Raw genomic sequence first — 15,201 nt, forward strand, 5'->3', positions numbered from 1 at the left:
TGATGTGTTGTAACTGTACCTGCATCTATCTCTTCCTCAGGTCGTTCATTCCACACAGGAACCACCCTCTGTGTGAAAAATATTAGCCCTCAGGTTCCTGTCTTTCACTTAATTGAGTTTTTTGAGGGAGTAACTAAAAAGACAGATGAGGGCAGAGTGGTAGACATTGTCTATATGAGCTTCCACATGGTAGCTTGCCAATTGGATACAAAATTAACTTGGTGGTAGGGGACAGAGAGTAGTGCTGGAGGGTTTTTTGGACTGGAGGCCTGTGATCAGTAGTGTTCTGTAGGGGTTGATGCTGGGTCTGCTCTTGTTTGTCATTTAGATAAACAATTTGGATGAGAATTTAGGAATCATGGTTGACAAGTTTCTGGATGACACCAGAATTGGTGGTATCGTGGATAGTGAAGAAGGTTATCTATGATTACAAAGGGATCTTGATCAATTAAGCCAATGGATTGAGGAGTGATAAATGGAGTTCAATTTGGGTAAATACAAGGTGTTGCATTTTGGTAAAATGAACAAGGGCAGGACTTATATAGTTAATGGTAGGGCCTTGGGGAGTGTTATAGAACAGAGAGACTTAGGGATTCAGGTATACAGTTCTTTGAAAACTACCTGAATCACTAGTAGCTAGGGTGGTTAAGAAAGCGTTTAGCATGCTTGCCTTCATTGTGCAGACTACTGAGTATAGGAGTTGGGATGTCATGTTGAGGTTGTACAAGATGTTGGTGAGGCCACTTTTGGAGTACTATGTGCAGTTCTGGTCACCTTGCTATAGGAAGGAAATTATTAAATTGGAGAGGGTTCATAAAAGATTTACCAGGATGTTACCAGGACTGGAGGGCTTGAGTTACAGGGTGAGGCTGAATAGGCTGGGATATTTTTCACTGGGGTGTAAAAGGTTGAGGGGTGATCTTATAGAGAATTATAAAATCATGAGGGGCATAGATAGGTGAGTAGCAAAACTCTTTTCTCTATGTTGGGGAGTTGAAAATGAGAGGGTATCTTTTTAAGGTGAGAAGAAAAAGATTTAAAAAGGGACCTGAGGGGTAACTTTATTACACAGAGTGCTTCATATGGGGTATGAGCTACCAGAGGAAGTGGTTGAAGCAGGTACAGTTACAACATCTAAAGCGTATTTGGACAGGTATACGAGCAGGAGAGGTTTAGCGGGATATGGACCAAACACAGGCGAGTGGGACTAGTTTGGTTTGGGAAACTTGGTCAGCACTGACAAGTTGTGTTGGAGAGTCTGTTTCCAAGCTGTATGATACTATGACTGTAAATGCTCTCAAGTTTTGAACTCCCCTACCCTGGGAAAAAGACCTTGACTATTCACCCTATCCATGCCCCTCATGATTTTATAAGCCTCTATAAGGTCACTCCTCAGCCTCTGATGCTCCAGGGTACAAAGTCCCAGCTTTAGCAAAGTCCTCAAACCATCCCTGAAGAGAGTAAACATTTCCACTGACTCATGGGAATCCTGGTTTTGACTGATCCAAACACAGCAGGCTTTTTCAGGAAGCCACCAAGCATATGGAGAAAGGCCCTCTGTCAGATTTGAAATGAACCATTGCCTGTGCCAGCTTGCTCCACTCCTCAATCATCTCCAACATCTCATCCCATTCCAGGGCCACCTTCCCACATAATCACAGCAGATGTGAGTGCACGCCCTTCCATTACCTTCTCTCTCCTCACAGTGTCCAATACCCCAAATGCTCTGGCCAGGTGAAGTAATAGTTTACTTGCATTTCTCTCATTCGGAGCAGGAGGCCATTCAGCCTCTCAAGACCATTGCACCAATTTTAGATCATGCCTGATTAGTCAACTCAATGCCATTTCCCTGTGCTATTTCCCTGTCCTAAGAAGATCTGTAGCTCGGGTTGTGGATGAGGTTGCCTTGCTTGCCGAGCCGGTGAGTTTGGTTGTAGACGTTTTGTTACCCTGCTGGGTAACATCAGTGCACCTCCAGTGCAGCGTTGGTGTTCTGTCCCACTTGTTAGTTATAAGCCTGGCTTTGCTGGGGTGGTTGGAATTACTACCGGCTCCGTTTCTCACTGGTTTGTATATCGGGTACAGTTCTATGTGTGTGTGTGTTGTTGGAGTTCTGGTTGGAATGCCAGGCCTCCAGGAATTCCCTGGCATGTCTCTGTTTGGCTCGTGCTGTTATGGATGTGTTATCCCAGTTGCATTTGTGTCCCTCATTGTCCATGTGTATTGACAGGAGTGAGAATTGGTCATGTCTCTTGGTGGCTACTTGGTGCTTGTGTACCCTCATTGTCAGTTTTCTTCCAGTTTGGCCTGTGTGATGTTTCTCACAGACCTTGCATGGTATGTTGGATATTATGATCCTTTACATCCATCAGTAGCTGCTGCAGGGTGGTTGTTGGCTTGTGGGCTACCCTGATGCCTAGGGGTCTGCGGAGTCTCGCAGTCATCTCTGATAGGTCTCTGACGTACGGCAGGATGACTAGTGTGTCTGGCCATGTTGTGTCTTCCTGTTGTGGTCTGTCATGGAGGTAATGGTGGATTGTGCTTTTTTGGGTTACAAGGACCATGAGTATTTAGCTATAAATGCTCACCCAGCTAGCCATGAATGAGGTTTTAAAAGGTGCAGTCAAACCCACTTTGGATGATTGCTATAAAGAACATCACTCAGGCCACAAGCATGACCCTGAGCTTCTAGTTACTAGTCATTTCAATATTAGAGCTTTCTCTCACGCTCACCAATCCGTCCCTCGGCCTGCTGCAGTACTCCAGTGAAGCTCAACAGAAGCTGGAGAAACAGCACTGATCATTTGTACAGCCCAGCACTTTCAGTGGAAAGTTTGAACAAAACAGAACACAATAATTTAGGCAGAAACATTAATTAAAGTGTCTTTGAAGCCTTTGTGGGTGAATTTAACAACAGCCAGTATCAGAGACTAATCCTCCTCGCCTCCTTATGTACAGTTCACACAACTGGGTCCAGTGTTTATGAGAAAACAACAGTTTAGATCATTTTGATTGTGACATTTAAGATTTTTATTTTGCATTATTTACAAAAGCATATTTACATCTTTTCCATTCAACAGTGATGATATCTAGCCAGCTTTAGCAAATAATCACCGAAAGACAGAACAATCCATAAATAGGCCTAATGCAGTGTTGATCGTGCTCCACTCACGTCACCATTTGTGCTTTTACACTATGTCCAATGACAATATTAACACCAAAACACAAGACTTAGACAATCACAATAGTTTCTACACAGAGGCAGTTGAAACTGAATCTCCAACAAAGTGCAATGCAGTTTGAGAAAATATTTCTAAATTCCAATTAAATTTTTCATTTTTACAATCCTGGTTTCTGCTGGTTTCCTTTAGAGTGTAAGGCATCATCTTCATTTGTGGAAAACATTCGGGTTCTCCTCAACTCCATAAGCTTGTGTCTTTTTTGGTAATTCTACAATATCAAAAGCATGAAGATCATTCTCAACATCATTGGATCAAGTTGATATAAACCCAACCATAGACATTGAATATATATTGTGAAGACTGGAAGGAGACTGAGAATTGCTCTTTGAAAACAAATTCCTGATTATTTAAAAGTGAGTCGTCATTCCTGTGGTTAAGATATTTTGAATCTTTCAAATCTTCTTTCCCATGAATATTTTCACTCTTCTTTCTCAGATTATGGGCAGTCCCAAGACTCCAAACCTTTTCATTTCTCTAATCTTGCTTTGCACGCTTGAGATGTCATGTTTAGCTAACAAATCCCAGATAGTGACTGCATTAAAATGCACAGAGCTCCACAAGAGATCATTGCATTTAATCTTTAAAATCAAATCAGTAATGTGCTGTGGGTTAGTAATTGGTTGGGAGGGAGGAGGTGGAAGCAGTGAGGTGAAAGAGAGTGTTCTGATTCAGAGGTTCAAGGAAGTGGTATTTCCCAGGGACCCCCAACCTGCTCCTCAGTTTTTTTCCACAGCAATATCACTAAGATAAAGGAACAGAAAGTGTTCATTAAGATTTGCTGAAGGTACAGTAGTGGGAAGGGCAGACTAAGTAAGTAACTGTAACAAAAACAGAAATTGCCGAAGAAGTGCAGCAGGTCCAGCAGCATCTGTGGAGGGAAATCAGGGTTGATGTTTTGGGTCAAGTGACCCTTCCTCAGAACTGAGCTTTCTCAGCAATTTATGTTTTTGTTTCTGATTTATAGCATCCACAATTCTTTTGGTTTTTATTCAAGTAACTAGCATGTGGAGTCCACTGCGTGAAAGCAAGAGATCAATTATTTGATTCCAAATTGGTGAAGACTATTTTCTCAGGCATAAGAGATAATGAATCATAAAACTTCAGGATACTTTTCCAGACATAGAACTGAAAATCTGGAACACTCACCTCCACAGGCTGCAAGCTGAGAATGGAGAATTTCCTAACGTGTCGTGCTGACAATAACTTTTCAAACTGGAATTGATCAATCTGTATTGAGTTAGGGTATTACGAGATAGCGATAAAGGCAGATCAACAGAGTCTTCACACAGACCAGGCATGTCTATTTAAATAATTGAATAGGCTTGGGAATGTCAGTACAGTGTAGACGAAAGAGTTGTCTATCTGATGAGGCCACACTGTGTATAGTTCAGGTTGCTATAAATCATCTGTTAAATACTTCCACAACTACAGAGTAACAAGTCTCAAACAAACATTTTAAAAACACCTAAGTATGGTATTGCACATTTTTCCAGTTTTGACCTGTTATTTGCAAGATTTTCAATCAGACTGCTGGCTTCTGAGATTTTTTAACAGAAACTACCCAACTTGCAGTAGATTCGCCAACTTTAGGTACATTTAAGTCATCATTGGATAAGCATATGGACGTACATGGAATAGTGTAGGTTAGATGGGCTTGAGATCGGTATGACAGGTCAGCACAACATTGAGGGCTGAAGGGCCTGTACTGTGCTGTAATGTTCTATGTTCTATAACTGCACATTCTTGACCAGAAACAGCTTTTCTTCCAGGAACTGGTGAGAAGTTTACAATTTCTGTAATATTATGGAGTGGCACAGTGGCTCCATGGTTAGCACTGATGCCTTAGCACCAGGGACACAGGTAGCTGTCTGTGTGGAGTTTGCACATTTTTCCTGTGTCTGCGTGGGTTTCCTTTCGGTGCTCCAGTTTTCTCCCACAGCCCAAAGATGTGCAGGCTAGGTGGATTGGCCATGCTAAATTGCCCATAGTGTTCAGGGATGTGCAGACTAAGTGGGTTAGACATTGGAAATACGGGGTTACAGGGATATTGGTGAAGGGGGGGAATGCACTTTGGCGGGTTGGCTTGGTATGGACTTGATGGGCTGACTGGCCTGCTTCCATGCTATAGGGATTGCATGATTAGGAGGATCTGACTTGCCAAAGGGAACTGTCAGCCAAATACAATCTGGACCAGCTCCAAACACATTAACAAATGGATTTAGACCAATAGAAACAAGTTTCTATATGTTGCATTGAAACAAATTTAACAGCTTAGTGTGAGCTGGCATTGTACTGCATCATTACTGACTGTCAAAGTGAAACAAAAATCATATATCACTTGAATTCTGTGCTTTTATTTCCATTCCCAGCTGCCCTTGAGAAGGTGGTGGTAAGCTGCCTTGTTGAAACGCTGCAGTCCATCTTCTGTGGGTATACCCAAAGAGCCATTAGGAAGGGAATTCCAAGGTTTTGACCCTGGAACACTGGATGAACAGCAATATATTTCCAAGTCAGGATGGTGAGTGGCTTGGAGGGGAATTTGCAGGAGGTGGTCATAGAATCCCTACAGTGCAGAAGATGCCAATAGGCCCAGTGAGACTGCACCAACCTTCCAAAGGGCATCCCACCCTATCCACACATTTAGTATGGCCAATCCACCTAACCTGCTCATCTTAGGACTTTGGGAGGAAATTGGAGCACTCGGAGGAAACACACACAGATGTGGGGAGAATGTACAAACTTCACACAGACAATCACCCCAGGGTGGAATCGAACCTGGGTCCTTGGCACTGGGAGGCAGCAGTGCTAACCATCGAGCCACTGTGTTGCCCTTGTTCCAATGGTGTTCCCACGTATCTGCTGCTCTTGTCCTTCCAGATAGTGGCGGTCATGTTTTTGGAAGGTACTTTCCAAAAAGCCTTGATGAATTTCTGCAGTGTATCTTGCAGATAGCACACACTGCTGCTACTAAGTGTCGGTGGAAGAGGGACTGGGTGTGTGTGAATGTGGTGCCAATCAAGCGGAGGCTGCTTTGTCCTGGATGGTGTTGAGCTCCTTGGGTGTTATTGGAGCTGCCCCCATCCAGGCAAGTGGGGAGTATTCCATCACACTCCTGATTTGTGCCTTATAGGTGATGGACAGGCTTTGGGGAGTCAGGAAGTGAGTTATTTGCTGTAGAACTCCTACTGTCTGACCTGTTCTTATAGTCACAGTATTTATGTTTCTGGAGCTGTTCAGTTTTTGGTCAATGGAGTGATGGCGATGAAGTTGAATGTCGCGTTGTGATAGTTAGATTCTCTTTCATTGAAGATGGTCACTGCCTGGCGCTTGTGGGGCGCAAATGTTACTGTCACTGATCAGCCCAAACATCTACACTATCCAGATCTTCTTGCATTTGAACACATATTGCTTCAATATCTGAGGAATTGTGAATGGTGCTGAACATTGTGTAATCATAGGTAATCATTCCCACTTCTGAATTTTATGATGGGGGGGAAGGTCGTTGATGACGCAGCATGAAGATGGGCCTGGGACACTACCCTGAGGAACTTCAGCAGAGATGTCCTGGAGCTGATTCGACTCACCTTCAACAACAACCTCCATTTTCTTATGAGATGGGAGTTTTCCCCCTGATCTGTGTCAATTGATGTACTGGCTATTTTGTACTAATTGTTACATGAACTTGCCTAAAATGAGAGCATTACTGATTGTAACACCTTGAAATAATGACGGAAAATACAGTGAAATCTATATATTAGGACTAACATTCTCATTGTAGGATAATAAAATGTGAGGCTGGATGAACACAGCAGGCCAAGCAGCATCTCAGGAGCACAAAAGCTGACGTTTTCGGCCTAGACCCTTCATCAGAGAGGGGTTGGGGTGAGGGTTCTGGAATAAATAGGGAGAGAGGGGGAGGCGGACTGAAGATGGAGAGAAAAGAAGATAGGTGGAGAGAGTATAGGTGGGGAGGTAGGGAGGGGATAGGTCAGTCCAGGGAAAACGGACAGGTCAAGGAGGTGGGATGAGGTTAGTAAGTAGATGGGGGTGCGGCTTGGGGTGGGAGGAAGAACAGGTTAGGGAGGCAGATAATAAAATGTGAGGCTGGATGAACACAGCAGGCCAAGCAGCATCTCAGGAGCACAAAAGCTGACGTTTCGGGCCGAGACCCTTCATCAGAGAGGGGGATGGGGGGAGGGAACTGGAATAAATAGGGAGAGAGGGGGAGGCGGACCGAAGATGGAGAGTAAAGAAGATAGGTGGAGAAGGTGTGGGTGGGGAGGTAGGGAGGGGATAGGTCAGTCCAGGGAAGACGGACAGGTCAAGCAGGTGGGATGAGGTTAGTAGGTAGCTGGGGGTGCGGCTTGGGGTGGGAGGAAGGGATGGGTGAGAGGAAGAACCGGTTAGGGAGGCAGAGACAGGTTGGACTGGTTTTGGGATGCAGTGGGTGGGGGGGAAGAGCTGGGCTGGTTGTGTGGTGCAGTGGGGGGAGGGGATGAACTGGGCTGGTTTAGGGATGCAGTGGGGGAAGGGGAGATTTTGAAACTGGTGAAGTCCACATTGATACCATATGGCTGCAGGGTTCCCAGGCGGAATATGAGTTGCTGTTCCTGCAACCTTCGGGTGGCATCATTGTGGCAGTGCAGGAGGCCCATGATGGACATGTCATCAAGAGAATGGGAGGGGGAGTGGAAATGGTTTGCGACTGGGAGGTGCAGTTGTTTGTTGCGAACTGAGCGGAGGTGTTCTGCAAAGCGGTCCCCAAGCCTCCAACCTTCGGGTGGCATCATTGTGGCACTGCAGGAGGCCCATGATGGACATGTCATCTAGGGAATGGGAGGGGGAGTGGAAATGGTTTGCGACTGGGAGGTGCAGTTGTTTGTTGCGAACTGAGCGGAGGTGTTCCACAAAGCGGTCTCCAAGGAGGCAGAGACAGGTTGGACTGGTTTTGGGATGCAGTGGGTGGAGGGGAAGAGCTGGGCTGGTTGTGTGGTACAGTGGGGGGTGGGGACGAACTGGGCTGGTTTAGGGATGCAGTGGGGGAAGGGGAGATTTTGAAACTGGTGAAGTCCACATTGATACCATATGGCTGCAGGGTTCCCAGGCGGAATATGAGTTGCTGTTCCTGCAACCTTCGGGTGGCATCATTGTGGCACTGCAGGAGGCCCATGATGGACATGTCATCTAGGGAATGGGAGGGGGAGTGGAAATGGTTTGCGACTGGGAGGTGCAGTTGTTTGTTGCGAACTGAGCGGAGGTGTTCCACAAAGCGGTCTCCAAGCCTCCGCTTGGTTTCCCCAATGTACAGGAAGCCACACCGGGTACAGTAGATGCAGTATACCACATTGGCAGATGTGCAGGTGAACCTCTGCTTAATGTGGAATGTCATCTTGGGGCCTGGGATAGGGGTGAGGAAGGAGGTGTGGGGGCAAGTGTAGCATTTCCTGCGGTTGCAGGGGAAGGTGCCGGGTGTGGTGGGGTTGGAGGGCAGTGTGGAGCGAACAAGGGAGTCACGGAGAGAGTGGTCTCTCCAGAAAGCAGACAGGGGTGGGGATGGAAACTGCACCTCCCAGTCGCAAACCATTTCCACTCCCCCTCCCATTCTTTAGATGACATGTCCATCATGGGCCTCCTGCAGTGCCACAATGATGCCACCCGAAGGTTGCAGGAACAGCAACTCATATTCCGCCTGGGAACCCTGCAGCCTAATGGTATCAATGTGGACTTCACCAGTTTCAAAATCTCCCCTTCCCCTACTGCATCCCTAAACCAGCCCAGTTCATCCCCTCCCCCCACTGCACCACACAACCAGCCCAGCTCTTCCCCTCCACCCACTGCATCCCAAAACCAGTCCAACCTGTCTCTGCCTCCCTAACCTGTTCTTCCTCCCACCCCAAGCCGCACCCCCATCTACCTACTAACCTCATCCCACCTCCTTGACCTGTCCGTCTTCCCTGGACTGACCTATCCCCTCCCTACCTCCCCACCTATACTCTCTCCACCTATCTTCTTTTCTCTCCATCTTCGGTCCGCCTCCCCCTCTCTCCCTATTTATTCCAGAACCCTCACCCCAATCCCTCTCTGATGAAGGGTCTAGGCCCGAAACGTCAGCTTTTGTGCTCCTGAGATGCTGCTTGGCCTGCTGTGTTCATCCAGCCTCACATTTTATTATCGTGGAATTCTCCAGCATCTGCAGTTCCCATTATCTCTCATTCTCATTGTAGGTATCGTTATTTTCAAAAGGCTCATTGCTCGCAAGTTAAATGTTGTCAGTAAAGTGTACAGCGTTTTACCAAGCACGCACAGTAGCTGGGAAAATGCCAAACTGGGAATCCAACTGCAGAAACGTCCAGTTGTTCTCACTGATGGAAACTGGGTTAGCAGGCCATCACCCTACAAAAGCTGAAGCTGAATTCTCAATTCCATGTCTGAAAATGTCAAACAGCTTAGTGCATTAAAAGCTGAATGACGTTTGTCATTTGTTGGAGACTTGAGATTCAGTGCCCCTTGTTCAATTTAGTCCCAAGTTATTTGGCTGCGTCAAATGGATAACCATTTTCTCTCTGATAGGAGGCTGTTTACGCAGGTTTCACTGTAGTAACAACCTTAACAGAGGAATCGAAAGAGAGAAATTCGACAGCACACAGGTGTAAGACCAGAATTGTTAATACATGGCTGTAACAGTGTAATTGCCAAAGAACATAAGCTAATTGTTAGACCTTGCACTGGTTTATGACATCCACTGGGTCAGCAAAATATGTTCTCTTCAGGGAAACAACTCAACAACACTACATGGAGCTGTCACAGTCAGGTGGATTCACACTCAGAATCCTCAAACTTCCTCAAGTATGAGAAAAACATTCCTTAATGATGTCACAATATTGTTTTTCAAACTGCAGTATCGCATCCTCTGTAAATTTAATCTTGTAAATTCCAGCCAAACCTATCAGATGACATTTTCCAAACAGTGACAAACTCACACAGATTCCTCTTTATGAGTGGAAAGTGCTCTGCATTCAGCAGATTCCAGTCAGCACCCTTCAGAACTGCAGAGCTGTATGTGCATTCTCACAGTTCCCACGAGCACAGAATTCTCAGAGAAATCCAGCTCTTTTCTCACAACCGCTAGCTGTTGCATTCGGAAATTTAAATGTCCTAATTCGCAAAAAGCTACTTTGACAGCTTCTGTCAATTGATAAGTATGTAACCAAAGTGTGAGGGTAAAGTGCAGCTGGGCAGTAGGCCTGGTGGGCAGTGGGCCTGGTGGGCTATGAAACAAGGGTGCAAAGAGACAAAGGGGCTAGGTCATTGATGCAGTGTTTTGAAAAGTCAGCGTCGATGGGAGAATTTGGGCCTGGAAGGGGTTAGTGGAGTTGTAGGGGTGGATGTGGTCTGGGGTGAGAGAGGGGCTTTGTAAAGTCAAGTCTGGAGCCTAGGAATGGTGGGGTTCCAAGGGGATGGAGGCAGATCATGTGTAATTCACATCACCTTTGGAATGATGACTGTTCTCAATCTTCCAAGTTCAGTTCTCTCCGATCTTTCAGTGACAGTGAGACCCCACTATCATCACTAACTCACGTGGCCTTGCCAGTGTCATCCTGTTAGTCACAGAGAGCACTGTCCCCAGTCACTTCCTGGATCATTCTCCAACATTTTACAGCCCAAGCCTGATACTGTCCAGGTCTTGCTCCATTTGGATATGGACTGAATCAGTCTCTGGGGAGATGCAAATGTTGTTGAACATTATACAATCCTTAAGTGAACACTCCCACTTTTGGCCTTATGATGGATGGAAAGTCATTGATGAAGCAACTGAGGACGCTTGGGCTTTGGACACTCCCCTGAGGAACTCCTGCAGAGATGTCCTGGAGCTGAGATGACTGACTTCCAACAACCACGGCCATCTTCCTCTGTGTCAGCCATGACGCCAACCAGGAGAGAGTGCTGGGATTAGAATGGATGGGCATTTGACGACTGGCACAGACACAACTGACCAAAGGGTCTCTTTGTGTGCTACAAAACTCTTATCAATCTACTGGTTAATAGCTAAATAAAAATAAAATACTGTGGATGTTTGAAATCTAAACAAAAATAGCAAATACTGGGGGAAATAATCAGTTATCCCTGTTTCTCTCTCCACAGGTGCTATCTGACTGATAGTTAAAGAGCCATAGAGTCATACAGCATGAAAACAGACCCTTTGGTCCACTTTCCTGCATTCTCTCTCCTTTCTTGAACAGCTCTGTTATCTTTCTGATTTTACAGTTAGTGGGATTGATCTAGAATCTAGACAATTTCGAAGATGCCAACCAATGCATTTTCTCGTCAAACTGTAAGCTCCATGGAGCTTCTTATTGGCTTTTAGTCCAACTGTACTATCTCCATTATGGGGACATTCCCAATTTCATTCTCCTTTTACTGTACTTCTGAAGCTTCTTTTGTATCTATTATGAAAATTTACAAATTAATTGTTTAATATTTTTGTTATTTCTTTCTTCCTCAATAATTCTTCTGTCTCTAAGGTAGCGTTATTTACTTGCTATTTACAAACTGGCAGAAACCTTTACAGTCCAGTTACTCCAGTTTCTTAGTCAGATGTTGCCAAATTCTAAAATATTCACAAGTTTTTTTTGACAACAGGCTGAACCTCTTTCTCAATCTAATATCATCCTTAACCTCTCTCATTAGCCACTTGGACCATGTTTCCTGTGGGGCTTTTTAAGGAAATCTACATTTATTGAAAAGCTACAGCAACGTGTCTCTCTTTTCATCAAAATCTAAGTTCTGTACTACCAAGTGGTTGAACGTATGCTTGTTGTAAATTATGAATTAATTCTGTAAATGTTTGCCATTGCTAATCAGCCATCATGTCTTCAAATTCTCGTTGCCCAGTCTACCTTAGCCAAATTACCACACTGACATAGTTGCCTTTGATCAGATATACCACACTTGGCTTGGATTTAAGTGTTAGGGGAAATTAGCAATTAAAAATTAGAAGCTAATTTCAGTTCTGTGCCATTCTTAGAATTTGTCAGCATTTAACTCTGAAAATTGCCAAATTCTAAAATGTGATTGACAGAGACAGACCAATCACTATTAAAGTAGACAGCACAAAGCACTTAGACAGAGGCAAACAGATTAAACAATGTCACTAAATTAGGCATGTTAGTTTAGAGAGTTTTGGAATTTAAAATAAAACTAAATTTAATCCAGTTCTGAACTTACCTTTTTTCAAACTGCTTCAATATTAATTCTCCAGATCTTGCTGCAAAAAAGTTACATTAAATGCATCTAATTTCAGTCCAAAGAAAAAGCCTTTAATTCCAACTTGTAATGTTAAATTTGATCAAACATTTGCATGACATAAGGGTACAAGTGCTAAATATGAGTTGCAAAGCGTCACCCCACATGCAGAGAAAGCTTACAATTGACACATAACAAAAAGAGATTTTGAATAACAGTTTGCTAACAAAAAGGCAAACAGTTGAAAAACATAAAAAAATTGAAAACAGCAGCTTTATGGCTGCTCTCTGTAAGAATCTTCAATCACTGGAACTGCAAACTATTGTCCTTTACTTTAGAAACGATGTGAATGGTTGTTGCAAGTCTGGTGCTTTCTGTAGAACATCTCATGTTTAAAAATGTCAAAAGTTTACCTTCCTTCTCTAACAGATGGGACTTTTATTTATTACTTTACATGGATTTATTCTTTCGTTCTGATGTGATTTTGTTTTCAATGCACTCTTATATGATTCAAAGCACAAAACAAAATGAGTCATTAAATGCTATTTAATGCTCTTTATCTACATTGGCATTGTGCCCTCTCTAACTGTGTGTTTTCTTTTCACAAATGCGGGCAAATATTCCAAGTACCCATGACTCATGATAGTCTGAGTCAAAGGAGGGAGAATATCACAAGAATTAGGCCCACATTTTGAGAGGTAAAATTCACAGCACATGGAATCTCATCACAAGGTAGATTAAATTGCTACCCTTTTATCCCATTGTTCTTTCACTTAATAGTTCTGCTCAGCTTTCTCCAGTTTTTGGTAAGACAAATTTATTCAGGGCTATGCACAGTTTTACATTCCACTCATTTGTTTTCAGCGCTAACCTGTAACCCTCATTATTCTGTATACCTCAATAGCTTTTTTTTGCTCTTTTCCTAGGCAGCTTTCCAATGGCTTTGACTCATTTCTCTTGAAATCATCTTCAGTTTTGCTCATTACAGTAATCTTCCTTATTGTAACAGTATTGGATAAAGCTAACTTCTCATTTTATTTATAGGTAACACAGTGTGGAGCTGTAGGTACACAGCAGGCCAGGCAATATCAGAGGAGCAGGAAAGTTGACGTTTTCGGTCAGGACCCTTCTTCAGAAGTGGGGTTACCCAACCTGAAATGTTAGCTTTCCTCCTCCTCTGATGCTGTCTGGCCTGCTGTGTTCCTCCAGCTCCACACTGTGTTGTCTCTGACTCCAGCATCTGCAGCTCTTACTACTACTCATTTTATTTAACTTGATCTACAGCAGTATTCATTATCTGTTTACTTTGGCCACAAACCGGTGAAATATTGACGTGCAGACATTGGGCCAAATGACCTCTTACCACGCTGTAATAATTCTGAGATTCTGTGAAACACTTTCACAGCTCACCAATCAGTTGCCACATTGATGAGTAACAAAATGAATTACAGCTTAAGGTAATAGGCTTGGCTGCAGCTACAGGCAGCAGGAGGCACTGAATGAATGAACACAACAGCCAATGACCCAGCTGAGAGCACTCTCCAAGTTTCAGAAAACTGGGAGAGTGATCAACTGCATGTCAACATTATCACAGCTTCTTCAATTAAAGTTTTATCAATGTTACTCAATTCCAATCAGCTGGTGAGACTGAAAGCAAGACACATTTGTTTTGTTGAGAAAGTTTTCTGACTTGTTCAGTCTCTCATTGGGCATCCAGCTGCTTGTGGCTGCTATGGGTCTTTTTCATTTACCATGACAGAGGGAAAACGTGACGGAATCTCAATGACAGGGGATGCTTTGCTTAAACAACACATTGTATATTACATGGCAGCAATCAGGTGTAAATTAAAAACATAGACATTGTTACTAAGGTTATTAGAGGCTCTTGTGGCACTGTGGTATTATCCCTACCTCAGAGCTGGGAGGGCCCAGCCCAAGTTCCACCTGCTTGAGAGATGTGTCTTAACAAATCTCAATACTATGTTTTTTTTCCCCAAATTAACCTATTTTTCTAATCAGCCTGTTCAGAGATGTTATTACACACCTCTGGAGCAGGTGGGATTTGAACCTGGGCCTCCTAGTGCAGAAATAGCGACACTGCCACTGCACCACAAGAGGGCCCTTTCAAAGAGAGCATCGCCCGAGTAGGTTTTGAACCACCGACCTTTCAGGTAACAGCTGAAGGTACTGACCAATCGTACCATGGAGACTGTCCTGCCCAGTTCTATGAGCACAGGCAATTAACAGGCTCCACATGTTTCTCTCAGCAAAGATACGAACAAATTCAATAATTTCTTAACAAATTAATCATTTAGGGATTTTGTGGTGCGCTGGTAGTGTTCCTACCTCTGACCCAGGAAGCCCAGGTTTAAATCTCACCTGCTGCAGATGTGTGTAATACGTTGCTGAAGATGTCATTTGAAAAAGAACAAATTTAACCATGTATTGGCAAAGAGCCAGGACAGGTATCAGATCTCGTGGTGGGAGAGCACTTTAGCGACAGTGACCACAACAGCCTCACGTTTACCATAGCCATGGAAAGGGAAAGGAGCAGTTACCAGGGGAAGATAGTTAACTGGGGTAAAGGAAACTATGACGCTATCAGACAGGAGTTGGGAAGTACAGATTGGGAGCAATTGTTCCACAGAAAAATCACAGCAGACATGTGGAGGCTGTTTCAGGAGCTGTTGTTGCGAGTGATGCATAAATTTGTTCC

At 44.0% G+C, this 15,201-nt stretch overlaps 1 protein-coding gene across 20 annotated transcripts in view; it reads right to left on the reverse strand.

The window, feature by feature from the left end:
* Positions 1-3,006: 3,006 nt before the first annotated feature.
* The window catches only part of rap1gapa (RAP1 GTPase activating protein a), a 599,377-nt gene continuing 587,182 nt past the window's right edge, over positions 3,007-15,201 (reverse strand). For 19 of the 20 annotated variants that reach the window (XM_059655569.1, XM_059655567.1, XM_059655576.1 and 16 more), the window contains one exon: positions 3,007-3,450. In XM_059655569.1, coding sequence (XP_059511552.1) covers positions 3,340-3,450 — 111 coding nt within the window. In that variant the 3' untranslated portion in view covers positions 3,007-3,339. Of the gene's footprint in view, positions 3,451-12,467; positions 12,508-15,201 lie in introns of all 20 variants that reach the window. The other variant, XM_059655563.1, reaches the window with a different exon arrangement.

Source organism: Stegostoma tigrinum, chromosome 28 (genome assembly GCF_030684315.1).
Source record: "Stegostoma tigrinum isolate sSteTig4 chromosome 28, sSteTig4.hap1, whole genome shotgun sequence".
NCBI lineage: Eukaryota > Metazoa > Chordata > Chondrichthyes > Orectolobiformes > Stegostomatidae > Stegostoma > Stegostoma tigrinum.